The sequence below is a fragment of the Podarcis liolepis genome, assembly GCF_965112155.1.
Source record: "Podarcis liolepis genome assembly, chromosome: 13".
NCBI lineage: Eukaryota > Metazoa > Chordata > Lepidosauria > Squamata > Lacertidae > Podarcis > Podarcis liolepis.
In genome coordinates this window covers 8,009,384-8,026,502 of record NC_139573.1, presented here as the reverse complement: position 1 = coordinate 8,026,502, position 17,119 = coordinate 8,009,384, and the positions used below count along the sequence as shown (strand labels likewise).

Sequence of the window (17,119 nt, the reverse complement as noted above, 5' to 3'; positions counted from 1 at the left end):
TTAAACCCATAATATTGACTCATGTTTTCATTCTGGATTGACTTCCCAGATATTCACATTGTGGCCATTTTCCACCTGCCAATGATCATCTAATACAACTATTCTATGTGATGGTAAAATTGGAGCACTGTATCACTTACCAGTCTGGTTTGAAATCTCCCCTTCTGGGCACGTAACACAATCGTAGCAGCAAAATTTTTCCCTTTCTTTCATTTTCTTCTGATAACCAGGGAGGCAGTGTTCATTACACACAGAAATGGGGAGCACCTATCCACAGACATGAAAAGAGTTGTAATTAGGGAATTAATGGTGAAAGGTAGATAGAGGATATCCGTATAAAGATTAAGGAGGAGGAGAGCAGGCAGGAGAACACCCCTGACAACACCAATAGTTTAGTTAGCAGAAAACTCACAAAGAGTGAGTCATTGTTATTTCAAATTCCACATGTATGCAGGCACACACATGCATATTTAGCAAGATTTATGTGCAGCAAATGGACGGGTGGCACTGTGGTCTAAACCACAGAGCCTAGGGCTTGCCAATCAGAAGGTCAGCAGTTTGAATCCCCGCAACGGGGTGAGCTCCCATTGTTTGGTCTCAGCTCCTACACACCTAGCAGTTCGAAAGCACATCAAAGTGCAAGTAGATAAATAGGTACTGCTCCAGCAGGAGGGTAAACAGCGGAAGCTGTCTGCGGACAAACGCTGGCTCCCTAGGCCAATAGAGTGAGATGAGTGCTGCAACCCCAGAGTCATTTGCGACTGGAGCTAACGGTTGGGGTGCCTTTACCTTTACATGCAGCAAAATATTTAAAAAGTAATGTGCTTAGAATGGTATCTCCAGGTTGGAAAGGGTGTAGAGAAAGCTAAGAATCTGGGCCAAATAAAAAAACCTAGCTGACTATTCAAAGTTAGAACTCTGGTCTAAAATGCTGGAGGGTCCCCCTGACACCTTGGCTGCAACCCCTTAAGCACATGCCTTCATCCAGCCATACCAGAATCCATACCTGATTGAAACCACTGTGCCAGGCAATCATATCTTCATGAATTATTAGTTCTCTTCCTCCAGGAACATCTGTGTCAATCCAACCAACTTTTACTCTCTGGAAGGAGTTGTTTGGGAATGTGACAATGTTCATGATGTCAACTCCACCTCCCATTTCCCTTTCAGCATTAAAGGAAAATGTTTCACCAGCTGAGTTGTTAAATGCAATGTATTCAAGAAAGTGATGGAGCTAATAGGATGAGTTAGGAAATAAAATGTTTCAAAGAGAGGGAAAGAAGGGGCAGTATAAACCAGTTAGATGCTTCATCTTTACTGATTACAGCTACAGTGGTATCTCGGGTTACATACGCTTCAGGTTACATACGCTTCAGGTTACAGACTCCATTAACCCAGAAATACTGCTTCAGGTTAAGAGCTTTGCTTCAGGATGAGAACAGAAATTGTGCTCTGGTGGCGTGGCAGCAGTAGGAGGCCCCATTAGCTAAAGTGGTGCTTCAGGTTAAGAACAGTTTCAGGTTAAGAATGGACCTCCGGAACAAATTAAGTACTTAACCCGAGGTACCACTGTATTATATCGGGGTAACTAACATAGTCCCTTCAAATGTTGTTGGACTTCAACTCTCATCAGCCCCAACCAATATGGCCAATGGTCAGATCTGATGGGAGCCAGAGACCATATCACATGGGGAGGGGGGGCTTACAGGTTCCTCTTCCTTGTTTTAAGCATCTTCTGTGACATACAATTGCTACATAGATGTAGATAGATTCCATGCACTTTGGTTTTGAGTTAAAATGTGTGTTAAAAATAGTGAAAGTAGTAGCCACATCTGTGTCTCACTTTCTGCTTTCTTTCACTCATGAACATAAACAGTTTGTATTTGCCAATTCCAATTAAATATAAACCAATAATGTTTTCAAGGAATAAAATATGCAACCACATTTCATCAGTTATTATTCAAGGAGAAAGTTGGGTGCACCAATATGTTCAGGAAAATGGAGATATTCTGTTGTGGGAACGTTACCTGCCAAGGTTGCAGATCTTGAAGCTGCTTCCCATTGGTTCTCTGCTTGGATCGAGATAAGTTCATATCATGCAAAGCATGAGCCACAGCATAAACACCATTATACATACTATAGCTGTGGCCAGTCATGAGCAGCTCAAAGTTTGGGGCAGGAAGATTCTCCAGCTTCTCCACCCCAGTACATGTTTCACCAACCTCTGTTGGTACACTGGAGTTTGCAAATATACAGTCAAATGCTTGCTCCCAAAAGTCCTTGAGGAAGCCATCTTTCTGAGTCCCATAAGGTTTAATGGTCTGGAGAAATTCTTTGAACCCTGCAATCTCTTTTGAGTGAATTGTAAAGGAGATAGCACCCTGAAACATTGAAATATCCCAGTTCCCCTGAAGGCCTGTTAATATGACATCTACCTGCGTTGTTAGAATCCACACCTTTCTCAAAGAAACATTGTTCTTATTTCCTGTAACTACAATCATTATCAGCCATGCAGCAATCAAAGAATCTCCATAGACAATAAATGTAGTAATTTTGTTATCTGTGTAAAATATATGAAAATTTGTGGCTATATTACTAATTTTCTCATCATCATCGAGATGGAATACTTGTTGTACTCTCTGTATAAAGGCTGAACAGATTCCATACTTGTAAAACAATGGCTCCAGGGTCTGCAAGAAAAATTCTCCATTGTTGTTATCCACAGGAAGAAGCCCAACCCAAGTCCATCCAAAATACTGGAGCAACCAGATTATCCCCATATACTGTTGAGATTCATTTGGGACCAGGCGATAAAATGAAGGGATCTGGGTGGTATGAATCTTCTGTTTGGAAAATGAGCCATATGCCAGCTAAAAGAATATATATATGTGAATATGCCTTATTAAACAATAAGTATTTTTGAAGTAACTTGCAGAATAGCTAAATGAGTGCCTAGTTATCAGAATATGATGGAAATTTTGGAAGGATTCCACCCTTCTCCCAACCATGTCTTTTCATGCTTTTGAACTACAAAAAACAATCCCAGCATGATAAAACAAGAGTGTAATTTCCATAGAGCCACACACAGAGTGTTCATACCTGTGGAATGTTATAGAAACCTAAAATATCTGCCATGTGAAAGGAGGTATCAGAGCCAAGTCCTCCAATGACTGCTATGAGGTTCTTCTGGGAGCCACATTTGTAGTTGGGAACAAATCTATGTGATTTGAACAGCAGGTCAAGAGTGGTCCGAAAAGTCATCCTTGCATCATAGTAGCTGTCAGCAATGTGGAACCCAAGAGTGACATTGGGCAAGATTTTAGGATTTGCATTGATCTCATTCACAGCAAAGGCCAAGGCAAGGATGTGCTGGTAGAATTTGGTTATCATTCTGCAAATAGAGGGCATTTTCTACAATATAATTTCACTCTCTGATTTGATTGTAATATTGATCAAATATTTGCATTGATCTCATTCACAGCAAAGGCCAAGGCAAGGATGTGCTGGTAGAATTTGGTTATCATTCTGCAAATAGAGGGCATTTTCTACAATATAATTTCACTCTCTGATTTGATTGTAATATTGATCAAATATTTGATATTTGATCAAAAATGTTACTGAGCTAATAAGCCCTTTACTCTTCAGCCCAAATGTGACATAGGATGCAGCAGAATACCAACATTTCTGCTCTGCAAAGTACTGAGTTATGCCAAGTAAAAACCAAGTGGAAATGCAATGAAATATTTGGAGATTTGCAGCACAAACCAAACTAAAAATCTACATTGATGAGAGAGTGTTAATTTGGGCTTTCTTCGCTGACCCAGGGTTTCACTGGTACAAGCCCCTCAACTTAGCCAGGTGTAAGATTGTGTAACTTATGCCAGTGCAATTTACATTGCTGTAAATTCAAATAAGAGGGTGTTCTAGGGCTGGGATTGCAGAAGCCTACAGGGCAAGGAATAACACTTATGTTATTTTATTTTTCAATTTTTGAATTTTGAATGCTTTATTCATTATGATCGGTTAACAAAAAAAACACAGTCAAAATTTTTGTTTAACAGAAACAGAAAATTCAAAAAATAAAGTTAACAATATAAACAGGATTGCTTTTATGTCACATAGAATTATGTACTTTTATCATAATGTTCTTTTGACTTCCAGTTGTCCCTTCATGTCTCCTATATTTTATCCTTTCTTCCATGCATTGTCTCTTACCTCATCTAAGTTTTTCCTCTAAACTTCCTATCATTGTGCAAGGATCAGTCAAGACCTGCTAATGATTTTAGATTCTTACAGTGTTCGCTTAGGTATTCTCTAAAGATATTCCATTCCCTGTTAAAATTCTGGTCTGTATCCTTTCTTACTCTCCCTGTCATTTTGGCCAGCTTTACATAATCTAACAATTTTGTCTGCCATTCCATTTTCGTGGGAATAATGGGTGCAGATATACCAAAGAAATTAAGAGGGATTTTTATGTATGTGACAAGCACAGCTAGAACCCTAATAGCTAAGGGTTGGAAAGGAGAATCGGAAGAACACTTATTGTAAACACCATTAATGTTCCCAAATGCTCCTCAAATTATATCAGTGTACATTACTTTGGTGTAAATAATGCCAGCTTCGTGTAGTTTAGATAGGCCTATAGTTCATGTATTAAAGTACGGTAACTGCATACCTCCGACATTACTCAGAAGAAAACAGGGACATTCTATTCTACATCAGGAAGCTCCTCCTTGTTTGATCTCCTGCACACATACACACCATTTACACATATACAGTACATCTGTCATCTTGAGCCAATTGCAGCCTAACCTACCTCAAGGGATTGTCATTAAGAAAAAAATGGATGAGGGAATGGATCGTGTACAACACCTTCAACAGATAAATGGAATGAAATAAAATTATAGCTGTAAGCTACCTTGAGTCCCTGTCAGGGAAAAAGGTGGGACAGAACAGCAGCAACAGCAGCCACAACTGTGAGAATGATCAGGAACATACCAGAGAGTAAATCCTATTGAACTCAGTGGAACTTACTTTTCAGTAAAAAAAAAAAAAGATTAGGATTGCAGTGTAAGGCTGCACAGTCTTTACATTGGGAGTAAGCTGCATCAAATACAGTGAGACTTACTTGTGAGTATACATGTAAAGGGTTGCAGTGTAAGGCTTAATTTATAATAAAGGAAGAAACACTCCACACATTTCCTTAAAAAATTGCTGGCCACTGAAGCATGGCAGTTAAATAATTTAAAGTGGATTGGTTCCTTCAAAATGATATGAAGGGCTTCATAGGTGAGCTTCACAATTTCCTTCATTTGGTACAAGTATTTTATTTTCAGTATAAACAGGACTCCTTTTTTGCACCTACACACACGCATAAAGCAGGTGCTCCTGCTCCCAAAAGGACAGGAGTGGGGAGGTCTGATCTCTCCACCACTTGTTCTCCAAGACGTGGAGGAGAGGAGAAAGGAAAACCAGGACATTCCAGGATCAAATCAGATAAGGAATGACTTCTGTAATTCCGGGACTCTCTCTTTATTCTCACACTTTTGGGAACTGTTTTGAGCCAGCAGTATTTTCCTTAGTACAGTTCCATTCATGAGGCAACTGGAAGAATGGAGGAAAGTTCCACCCCCCTCACCCTAAGTTCCCTAGGCTTGGATGATCTATCCCCCAAATTTACCATGCTGAACCTTTTCAGTTCTTAATGAACAGGGTCCTAATCCTGCATCAATACTCTATAATCACATACTTATGCATTGCCTCAATATTATGCGAAGATGGATAGAATTTTTACTACTTTCTGTTCCTATTGGAAAAACACCTGTGTTAGTATATCTTTCTTTATGAACGGACTCACACTTAACCGGAATAGAGATGGACTGAAGGAAATACAGTTCATAGATTTTATAGAAAAGTTACATACTGCTGCATACATATGCAAATGTGATCAACATAAAGAATAATGCATAATCTCTCTCACCACCTTCATTCCATTCTAAAATGAAAATAGTTTTCATCGTAGGAGATTAAGTCAATATTTGTCTTACTCTGGAATGCCAAACAGGTTTTGAAAAGGATGTTCATTGAATAAAATTTCTTCTGTAGGATAAGAGATCAGAGAAGCCATCCCACCAATGAGAAGCCCACCTGGTTGGTACCACTCATGTGGAACAAGGAGGGGATCACTTTCAGGGCACTCCATAGTATCTGCTTTGTACATCATATGCAGCAGGAAAAGTAGGAACTTAAGTAGCCAAAGCATCCTGACAACAAAGCTTCCCCCTCCACACAGACTCTCCCTGTTTTCATCTGTAGTAGCAACCTGACTTAGACATGTAGTACCAGCTGGTGCTAGTATACTTTGCTAATACACTTCTTACTTAAGAGATATGTATCAATCAGATGTTTGGCATCATTGGGAGTACAAATGCATGCTCTGAGTACGAGCAGAGATGGCCATCACACACGTCTGGCTGATAGAAGGTGGGGGGGGGATAAAGGGGGAATTGTCTGAAATGAGAGTGACAGGGCTCTGCCTGCCTTTTGCCCCTATTCCCAACAAGCTATGGACTGGGGAGATATTCATAACCACTTTCAGGCTTGCTTGTTGATGGTTTCCTAGTGTCCTCTAGGAAAACATCTACAGCTTTGGGCAGGTGAGAAAATTACAATGATTTCCACGATCCCAGGGCAGAACAATTAGTGATTTAATGTTTCAGTCCTGAGTGTGTTTTTCCTATAGAAAAACTATTACTGTGGGGCCTGTCTACACTGTGGGGGCAGCACTGAGGAACATGCTCTCTGTGCCACAACCCCTTAAAATTCAAGATGTTGGTCACAACAGAGTTGTGTCCAGCTCCTAAAGGTAACGGAGGGTGTGGGTCCCTGCCTTCTCTGTCAGTCCCAACAAATGTCAGAACCCCAGCGAGACTCTCCTACTTACATAGACCATCACTTCTCAAATGGAAACTGAGAGCTTTCTTTTAAGGCTATTTGGCAGAAATCTAAACAGCAGTCAACGTAAAAGGAGAAACCCAATCCATTGAATAAAAGTCAGCTGCTGGCAATACATAACATAGCTTTTCTGGGATGTTTTTTGAGGCAGGCCCCTCACCTACTAATCAAACCATAATTAATGCTATATTAACACCCAAAATCCTAAAACATATACCTTACCAACCGAGTAGAAAAAATAAACAAGGTGGATTCTTAAAACATTCTCCTAATTAGTTGTTCTCTCTTGTTCTGTTGGGGCCTAAACACAATGATGTAGCATTTAGGGGCAAAGATGCAACCCAGTAACCCAGCACTGGAGGCTAAGATGGAGAAGATCTCCACAGCTACCATGTCTTTCCCTCTTGTACTCAGGTAGGTTGGAACAAAAGACAACCATACACTGCAAAAGACCAACATGCTGAATGTAATGAATTTGGCTTCATTAAAACTATCTGGTAACTTGCGAGCTAGGAATGCCACAGTGAAGCTGGAAATGGCCAACAAGCCCATGTAACCCAAGACACAATAAAACATGGCAACTGACCCTTCATTACATTGCACAATGATTTCTCCAGTTACTGAGTGCATGTCTAAATCAGGGAAAGGGGGAGAGGTTGCCAACCACAAGGTACAAATACTTGCTTGAATAAGTGAGCAGGAAAGGACAACAGACGGTCCCTGTTTTTTCCCCATCCACTTCCTCATGCTGGATCCTGGTTTTGTGGCCATGAAAGCTATCACTACAGTGGTGGTTTTGGCCAATACACAAGAAACAGCCACTGAGAAGATGATACCAAACACTGTTTGTCGGAGAAGGCAGGTCACTTTCCCAGGTTTGCCAAGAAATAGGAAGGAAGATAGGAAGCAGAGCAGGAGGGAAATGAGGAGGGTATAGGTGAGGCCTCGGTTGTTGGCTTTGACAATGGGTGTATCTTTGTGCTTAATGAAAATTGTTAACACCAAGACTGCATGAATGGAAAGAAAAACAGCAGTGAAGGCTAAAGTGATTCCCAAAGGTTCTTTATAAGAAAGAAAGGTTATAACTTTAGGCAAACATGCATCTTTCTCCTTACTTGGAAATTGATCTTCTGGGCATGTGAAACAGTCATCCATATCTTTAAAAAAATTGGAAATTTCTCATATCAGTATTTGTTGCCTATGAACTGTTCTCCACTCTACCTATTATATATCATATATATCATATATATCATTTTTTTATTATATATCAGTTATAACATGTATAACCTCTGCTTGATGGTTTCGAGTGTGACAGTAGTAATTTGAAAACCAATGTTCATATTGTCTCAATTCTGCTTATTTGGAGTGTGCATAAGCTCTGCGTACTTCCTAAATCACAAGTCAAATGAAGTGATTCAGGTGAAGTACTCACAATCCTAAATTCCATTATGCTGTTAAGAAGACATCTTGAGGCAGCTCAGTGACTCTTCAGTGTCTTAAATCATTAACCTTGGAGTAATATGTTCCTTCCTTGAGCAGTGACATTTTCCCCATGCAAGTCTTTCCTGAGACCTTTGACACTTTTCTGGTCCCCTTCCACTATGCAATAGAATATAGAGATATCTTATTACCAGGCCTGTGCAGAGGGGAAGGGCTACTGCATACACTTGCCACAGGGCTTGGAGGACTATGTCACAGGCATACTCTCCAACATTTCTCCGATGAAAATAGGGATATCCTATTCCATAATAATAATTAATATTTCAATACCACCCATCTGACTGGGTTGCCTCAGCCATATATGTAGGCGGCTTTCAACATATATAAAAACATGATAAAACATTAAATTTTTAAAACAAAAAACAACCTTCCCTATACTGGGCTGTCTTTAAATGTCTTCTAAAGGTTGTACAGTTACTTATCTCCTTGGCTCAGGGCTCACATAACCCTATAACCTCTATAGGGACACCCTAAGCAAAAGTGAGACATTCCAGGAACAAATCAGAAACCGGGACGGTTTCTGTAAATCTGGGACTGTCCCTGGAAAATAGGGAAACTTGGAGGGTCTGTGGAGGGGAAAGAGAGTGGGGACTCCAGGGGCCTGCCACAGATTTATTCTAACAAGACTCCCACTCCCGACCTCAGATATGCCTACTTTCTATCAATGAGAAGAGGTTATCTACTGAGAAATCTGTGTGCAGGAAGGAGAACCTCGCTCCACACTTTTCTTGCTGCTCTCACCCACCCCAGTCTTTCTTGAGGATCTATGCTGTGGTTTTTAAACCCCCTCCTGTATCCATTCCAGAATGGGAAAATCTGCCCTTTCAGAAAGACCACTGCCACTATCATTCTGAAATTTGTCAGTCTTGGTCCTTTTAGAAAGAGTAGCCATATCTGTGGATGTCATAAACATTTGCAAAGGATTAAAGAGATGCTTCCTCTGAAATAATTAAAAAAAACCTGCACACACAAAAGCTTGTGCATTTGATGACACTTTAGCAGCCTTAATACAGTCTGGTGGGGTCCCTATGTATGTAAATTGCACCCAGTTTTCTGTTGCATTATACTTGTACGCATTGAAATATGAAATTAAGTAAGAATTTTCATAAGCATTATTTTTTATTTCTTAAAATTTCTTATATTCATTCTGAAATGGTGCATAACAGGGGACTATATGCCATTCTATATAGGGTGTCATGATTGCAATGGGGAACATATTTTTTATAGTACTTTTTTGCTTTCCACTCGAATTATAGAGAATTTGCAGACTTTCTGCTCCCAGTGAATGGACTATTGCTTTCAAATGTTCAGAAAGGGTGGAGAAATGTTGCCATTTATATAGACAGTTTTTTTACTTTTAAATAGTCATCTGACACAACTCTTTCAATTTCCCTGTGTAATGGAAACACTGGGATGCTACATAACCTACCCAGCTGATTGGAAATCTTCCTCTCTGGACATGGAGTACAATCATAGCAGCAAAATTTCTCCCCTTCCTTCCTTTTCTTCTGGTTACCAGGGTGGCAGTAGTCATTGCACAAAGAAATGGGCATCACCTATCAATAATCATGAAAGGTGTTACAAAGGGAAATTAAAATAGTTAGATAGAGAGATACTTCAGTTGTCAATCTTGGTCTAAACCTCAGATATTTTAAGGACATAGTGACACTCTATTGGGCATTCAGGAAAATACCTCTGATAATATAAATCAGGGGTGCCAACTTGAATAAAATATGTGGAGATGTAGCAGGTCTTAAGATTAATAAACACAAAACCAAACTCTTGGTAAAAAAAAAGATATGAATGATGAGAGTAACAATAAATTACAAATGCATCAGGTCTAAAGGTTGAAAGGAAGGTCAATTATGGTTAAATAATATAAATCTGTATAATGATGATTAGTTAAACACCTGGGAAGATATGAAAATAAATTTACAAATTTGGGACAGAATGAAACTTTCACTGTTAGGTAGAGTGTTGACTATAAAAATGAATGTATTATGAAGAATGTTATCTTTGTTTCAATCAATTCCAGTGATTGGCAAGACAAGTGCTGAATGCATGGTGAGAATTGTAGTCCCTGGGGACTTGGAGCCAGTGCTGCATTATTTTCTCTTGGCATGATCAAGCAGAATACTGCCCAGACAAGCAGCAAGGCAGCCCTAGGCTATAATGCCATTGACAGCAGCTCCTTCCACTCATGTCTTCATCCAGCCATGTCAGAATCCATACCTGGTTGAAACCACTGTGCCAAACAATTATATCTTCATGAATGATGAGTTCTTTTCCTTCAGGAACATCTGGCTCAATCCAACCAACTTTCACCCTCTGGAAAGAGTTATTTGGAGATATGACCATGTTTATGATGTCAAAGCCGCCTCCCATTTCCCATTTGTCATTAAAGGAAATGGTTTCCCCAGCTGAGTTGTTAAATGAAATCTTGGGAAGAAAGTGATGGAGCTGAGATAGAAGGAATAAATAAAAGAATGTACCATGTAAATAAATTGGAGAGTTCATCTAATGTCAGATAGTGACTTCTAATGTTGTTGGACTACAATTCTCACCATGCATTCAGCATGACTAAATGCCAGGGATTATGGGAATTCATCCTGCTTTGTATATTCATACTTCTGATGCTTAAAGAAACATAAAAATATAAAATGCTTTCTACCAATAAGATGCCCAACTCCTTTTCCTCAGAGATTATTGCAGGAGAAAGCTGAATATAGTCTCAACTTCTACTAATTTGTTGAAATAAAAATGCTTCATTGTAGGGACATTACCTGCCAAGGCTGAACATCTTGAAGATCAGTATTGAAACCTTTCTCATTGACTCTCTGCTTGGATCGAGACAAACCCATAACATGCAAAGAATGAGCAACAGCATAAACACCATTATAGATACTATAACTGTGGCCAGTCATGAGGAGCTCAAAGTGTGGCCCAGAAAGACTCTCCAGACTCTCCTCCCCGGTACATGTTTGGTCAACATCCATTGCCACATTGGGATTAAGAAGTACACAGTCAAAAGCTTCCTCCCAAAAGTCCTTCAGAAAACCGTCTGTCTGTGGCCCATAAGGTTTTATGGTCTGAATAAATTCTTTAAACCCAACAATCTCTTTGGAGTGGATTGTAAATGAAATTGCACCTTGAAACATCTGGAGACCCCAGCCCTTTTGATGGCCAGTTAATATGAAATCTATCTGGGTTGTCATGATCCACACCTTTCTGAGTGATGTGTTCTCCTTGTTTAAAGAATCTCGTATAAATATAATAGTTCTCAGCCATGATATAGTCAATGATTCTCCATATATAATAAAAGTAGTCACTATTTTATTTGTGTAATGTACATAAACTTTTGTGGCTATATTACCAAGTTCCCCCAAGCTATCCCAGTGGGCTATTTGTGGTATTCTTTCAGTGAATGCTGAACAGATCGCATACTGGGAAAATAATGGCTCCAGCGTCTGTAAGAAATGTTCGCCACTGCTATTATCAACTAGAAGAAGCCCAACCCATGTCCATTTGAAATATTGGAGTAACCGGATAATCCCCATATACTGTTGGGTTTCATTTGGGACGAGGTGTAAAAAGGATGGCCCTTGAGTGATATGATTCTCTTGTGGGGCAAATGAGCCATATGTGAGCTGAAAGAAAATGGACAGATATTGCAAGGAAAAGTTAGGAGTGACTTTATGCTCCCGATTATACAACCATTATTTCTTTAAACCATCTTTGGGAGCCTAGAGTTAAAGATAACGCTTCTGGTGGAATTTCCCAAGAATATAGAACATATTATTACTACTACTATTTATTGGTTGCTTTCTTATCAAGGTAATTCAAAGTGACTTACAATATTTAAACAACAACATTCTTTGAAACCACTTTAAAAGGAAAAAAAATCTAAAGGCAGCACTATTTTTTAAAGGCTGGATTAAAATATCCCAACAACTCAAAGAGGTCATGGACAATTAAAAGTAAAATAAGTATAAAAAAAAATAAACATTAAATTCTAATGGAAGAATAAATAAAATACCTTAGATTAGGTATTAGGTTGATGTTACCTGGAATAACACTGCTTTTGTGAATTCACTCCTTTTGAACTACAAAATCAAGTTTGACATGAGAAAGAAGAGCCTAAATCACTCTCACACACAAACTCAAAAATACAGAGAGAATTCCTACCTGCGGAACCTTATAGGAACCTATAATATCTGCTATAAGATTAGAGGTATCAGAGCCAAGTCCGCCAATGATAGCCATGAGGTTTTTCTGTCCATCACACTGGTAATTGGGGACAAATCTATGTGATTTGAAGAGCACCTCCAAAGTGGTACGATAAGTCATCCTTGCATCATAGTAGCTGTCATAGATGTGGAATCCAAGTGTGACATTAGGTAGGATCTTAGGATTCTCGTTGAGTTCGTTCACAGCAAATGCCAAGGCGAGGATGTGCTGGTAGAATTTTGTCACCATTCTGCGTATAGAGGAAGAATTTAGTCATCCCTTTGTCTATCAAGGATAATTGGTACTATTATATCACAATATTGGTGATTTGCATCTCAGATTGTAATAAACTGTATTTTGCATTAAAGTGACTAATAAAAATATTATGCATCTCAAGTAAATGAGCTATATTTCTAGGCACCAGGCAAAAACTTTCCTCTATAGCTATGCCTTTGGCCTTTAACTATCTGTGGCCTTGTAGAAGTGGGTGGGATGTTGTTAATGTATTTCTCTTGGTTTTCAGTAACTGTGTTCAGGTGTTATCTGTGTGTTTGTCTGTAAATTGCTTTAGGATGCTGTGGGCAAGAGAAAGTGATTTACAGAAGAAACCAGAGGCCTTTCTCCTGGGCATGGTCGGCCAATTGGTGCCAAAGAAGGATAGAACTTTTTTCATGTATGCCACAATAGCAGCAAGAATACTTATCACAAAGCACTGGAAGACACAAGATCTACCCACCAGGGAAGAATGGCAGATGAAGCTGATGGACTACATGGAACTGGCGGAAATGACTGGCAGAATCCAAGACCAGGGAGAAGAGTCGGTGGAAGAAGATTGGAAAAAAATTAAAGTATATTTACAAAAATATTGTAAAATTAATGAATGTTAGAAGGATGCTGGAATGAAGTTATATGGCTTTAGAAGAAATGTTATAAAGAATTAAGTAAAAATAGATTGTTAATGGACCAAAGTGGAAAATTTAAGGTTAGGGTGTTTTAAGTTAAATTTTAGAACGAAAATTGAGAAAGATGGAAAGGACTTGCTGAAATAGCTATTTGAACTAGAATACAAAAAGGGAGGTGTGAGGAGGTCGATGAAACAAGTATATGAAAGGTAAAGACATGGAAAAGCTGGATGTGTTTTTAAATGTTTTTGTTCTGTTTTTTTGTTGTTTTTTGTATTTTTTTTTTCCTTTTTGTTTTTTTATGTATTGTAAGGTATTGTTTTGTTTTGTTTAATTTTCTATTGTTCTTTTTCTCTTTCTGTAATTTGCAAACTCCTAATAAATATCTTTTTTAAAAAAAGAGAGAAAGTGATTTACAAATTCAATAAATGTCAAAAATAATAAGTAAAAGTGTGATTTGCGTGTTGAGTCCCACAATGCCACCCCCCAAAAAATTCACACTTCACACATCAATTTTTGTTTAAGGTTTTTGGCATAATTTTGGCCACAACTTTATTCAAAATACAAAAAATGTGAGTGGTTGCTTAGGCATTGGTTATGACTATCTGTCCTTGCCCTCAAGGACAAAGCTGGCCCTTCCGGACACCAACGGAAGCCAGCGTGGGAAACAAGTATTGGGTGAGAAAATGAAGCTGGGTAACAGTCCCTCACTTCTCACCCTCATGTTCCGGTGGGGCTTGCAGGGCCCAAGTCCGATGCCAGGGACAAAGACGAAAAGAATGGCAAGCCCCTGGATTCCTTTAACGGAATTCCCTTTCCGCATCATTTGGAGGGGTAGGCACTTACCCCTCCAAGCACCAATTTAACCAATGCCTAACCGCCAACCTTACAAGTTGTGACGATTTGCTACACAGTAGGCAAAAACCAAATGGCACCAGCCAATCAGCCAGATGGCAAAATTCCTACCAGGCCCCCACTCCAAGGCGGACGATCCGATGACAGGCATAGCAAGGTCAAGCGATCAAGAAAAAACCACCCTATTAAAGGGAGGGAGGGCGGGTGATCTGATGCAAAACGTCCAACGTCTGGCCCCTGTATTTAAAGACTCTGACCCCTCCTCCAAATTGGCAACAATCAAAACTCCCCAGCAACCCAGTTTTAACCACTTAAAGGCTTGGGTTCCTCCAAATCTGCCCAGTAACATGAGGGTGGCTTGTTCCCCCAACCGCAACACGTGCTCTCTGTTAGGGAGAACACGCTTTATCATACATCAGCATGACAGTATTTCTGCTCTCCAGATCAATCTTCTTCTTCTTTGGAGATCACTCGTAGCCAAGTAAGATTGTCTTCCATAAACACAGTTTTAACAATGAGTCCGTATCCAGAATACAAGGTAGAGCTTTGAAGGAACAAGACCAAAAGATACCACGAACAAAATTAAGGAGCAGAAAAGAGCAAATCTTTTACATTTAGGAGAGAAGTGGGATACTTGCTTATTTTCAAGATGGGAATTTTTGCCGAGGTTGATCAGGGTGAAAGGTTGAGACTGCTTTTTTGTCTTCTGGGAATAAATCAAGATATCTGACTTTTGGGGAGTAGTGACTGATGTTAATTGTAATCTTGCTTTCCTAAATGTGTTATGATCTTATGTGTGTATAGAATATAAAATATGTTAAATATTGAACACATTCTGAGTTGCTTCAAGACCTTTTAGTGTTACAATTGACAAACATGTTGGAGTAATATTTCTATTAAGAGGAGACTTTTGTGCAACCTTAGTTGACAAATATACTTTTAAGTTGTTACATTAAAAGAACATAGTGCACAAGGTATTAAAAAAATCCAAGAACATAAGAAATTTATCCTGATAGAATGATGCAACAGAAAAACTGCAATAAAATAGAGGAAAATGCAGTATCTGACCATTGGGGCTCTACTGTGAATACAGCAATGAAAGCCCAACTTCAAGCAGTTTGCTTGCTGATCAACAAAGTGGCTTTGTTTTAATCTCATTTTCATTTCCTGGTTGTTAGCATTAAAAAATAGTACATAAACCATCTATACCTAACCAACTTTAGCATTCACATCTTAGCTAAAAAGAGAATACTTCTCATGGAAGTATTTTTTTTCCTTAAGTGTGATAGGACTGACTTTGAAAATTTTAAATTGATTCACCCTTTACCCCAGTCTTTCCTCTTTAGGTGTACCACAGAAAAGTTACATGCATCTGCCTATATGGAAATTTGGTTTAAATAAATAAAAATGCAATCTGTCTCCCAAAACTCTTGTCACATTCAAAAATGGAAACAGTTCTCACTATAGAAAAGTGAAGGAGGGAACAATGCAAAAGACACACAGTGTGAATATGGTTGGCTAAGCCTACACTTTATTGGAGGGGGGCATTCTGTCGCTTAAATAGTTTTTGTGTGTGTGATCTAAACAGCTTTTGAAGATGCAGAGCAAAAGAAGCAATTCCTTACTCTGGAACATCAAACAGATTCTGGTAAGGATCTTCCTCGAAGGAAAATTCATGTGGATGATAAACTATCTGAGAAGCAATTCCACCAATGAAGAGAGCTCCTTTCTGGAACCACTCGTGTGGGACAGGGTGGGGATCAGCTGTGGGACACTCCAGAGCATCGACTTTGGACACCATAGCAGTCAGCAAAGGTGGGAACATCAGAAGGCAAAGCATCCCATCAGCGAAGCTTCCCTCTAGAGTGAGGCTCTGCTCTGTTCATCAGCAGACACTGCCAGATATAACAGACTACATTGGTTGGTAGCTAATTATGGCAATACCTGTCCTAAGAGAAATAGATCAGCCATGGATTTGATTGAGATACAAATGAATGACTTTACTACTAGCAGATATTTTCAAATTTCAGGTCTGGCTGATGTAAACTGGAATAAAGCTGGGATAAAGAGGTTTCACTTCTGAAACAAAAATGATAGAGTCCTGCCTACTTCTTGTCCCCACTCTCAGCTGCACATGGCACAGAGGGAGTATTTATAATCATTTTCAGACTTACTTGTCAATTGTTTTCTAGTTTCCTTTGGGCGGGTGAAGAAGTCATGAGGGTTTCCATGATCCCAGTGGTCAATAATCAGTGCTTTAGCATTTGGGTCCCGATTAGCATTCCTTCCCCTACCCTCCCTATTGTAAATATGTTAGTTCCTTTGCCCGATCTGATAATGAGTCTCCACTGTTCCTTGTGACACAAGTAGCAGGTGGCAAAGAGATCCCCATAGGAACTGAACTCCAGGAAGGAACAGTGTTCAACAATGGTATTTTTAACATTCTAATTATATTTGAATGGCATAAGCTTTCTACCATACTATGACAAAATAGGAAAAAATATAGGATATTCAATTTGTTAAGCTAAAAAATGGCAGGTGGCACGCCTTTGTATCAATAGAAATCCTGCCTCCTTTACGATTACTATAGGATTCCCCAAAAACCTATTATTGTGAGGTCGAAGAAGAGTTAGGATTTGATATCCCGCTTTATCACTACCCGAAGGAGTCTCAAAGCAGCT

The 17,119-nt window shown here is 39.2% G+C and overlaps 1 protein-coding gene across 1 annotated transcript; it reads right to left on the bottom strand.

The window, feature by feature from the left end:
- Positions 1–7,209: 7,209 nt before the first annotated feature.
- LOC310692575 (vomeronasal type-2 receptor 26-like) lies at positions 7,210–16,239 on the bottom strand (the record flags this gene model as incomplete). Its single annotated transcript, XM_083473520.1, has 6 exons — positions 7,210–8,111; positions 9,884–10,010; positions 10,687–10,782; positions 11,238–11,519; positions 12,640–12,931; positions 16,064–16,239. The coding sequence occupies 6 exons, from the start codon at positions 16,237–16,239 to the stop codon at positions 7,210–7,212; spliced, it is 1,875 nt and encodes a 624-aa protein (XP_083329646.1).
- Between the last annotated feature and the right edge of the window lie 880 nt (positions 16,240–17,119).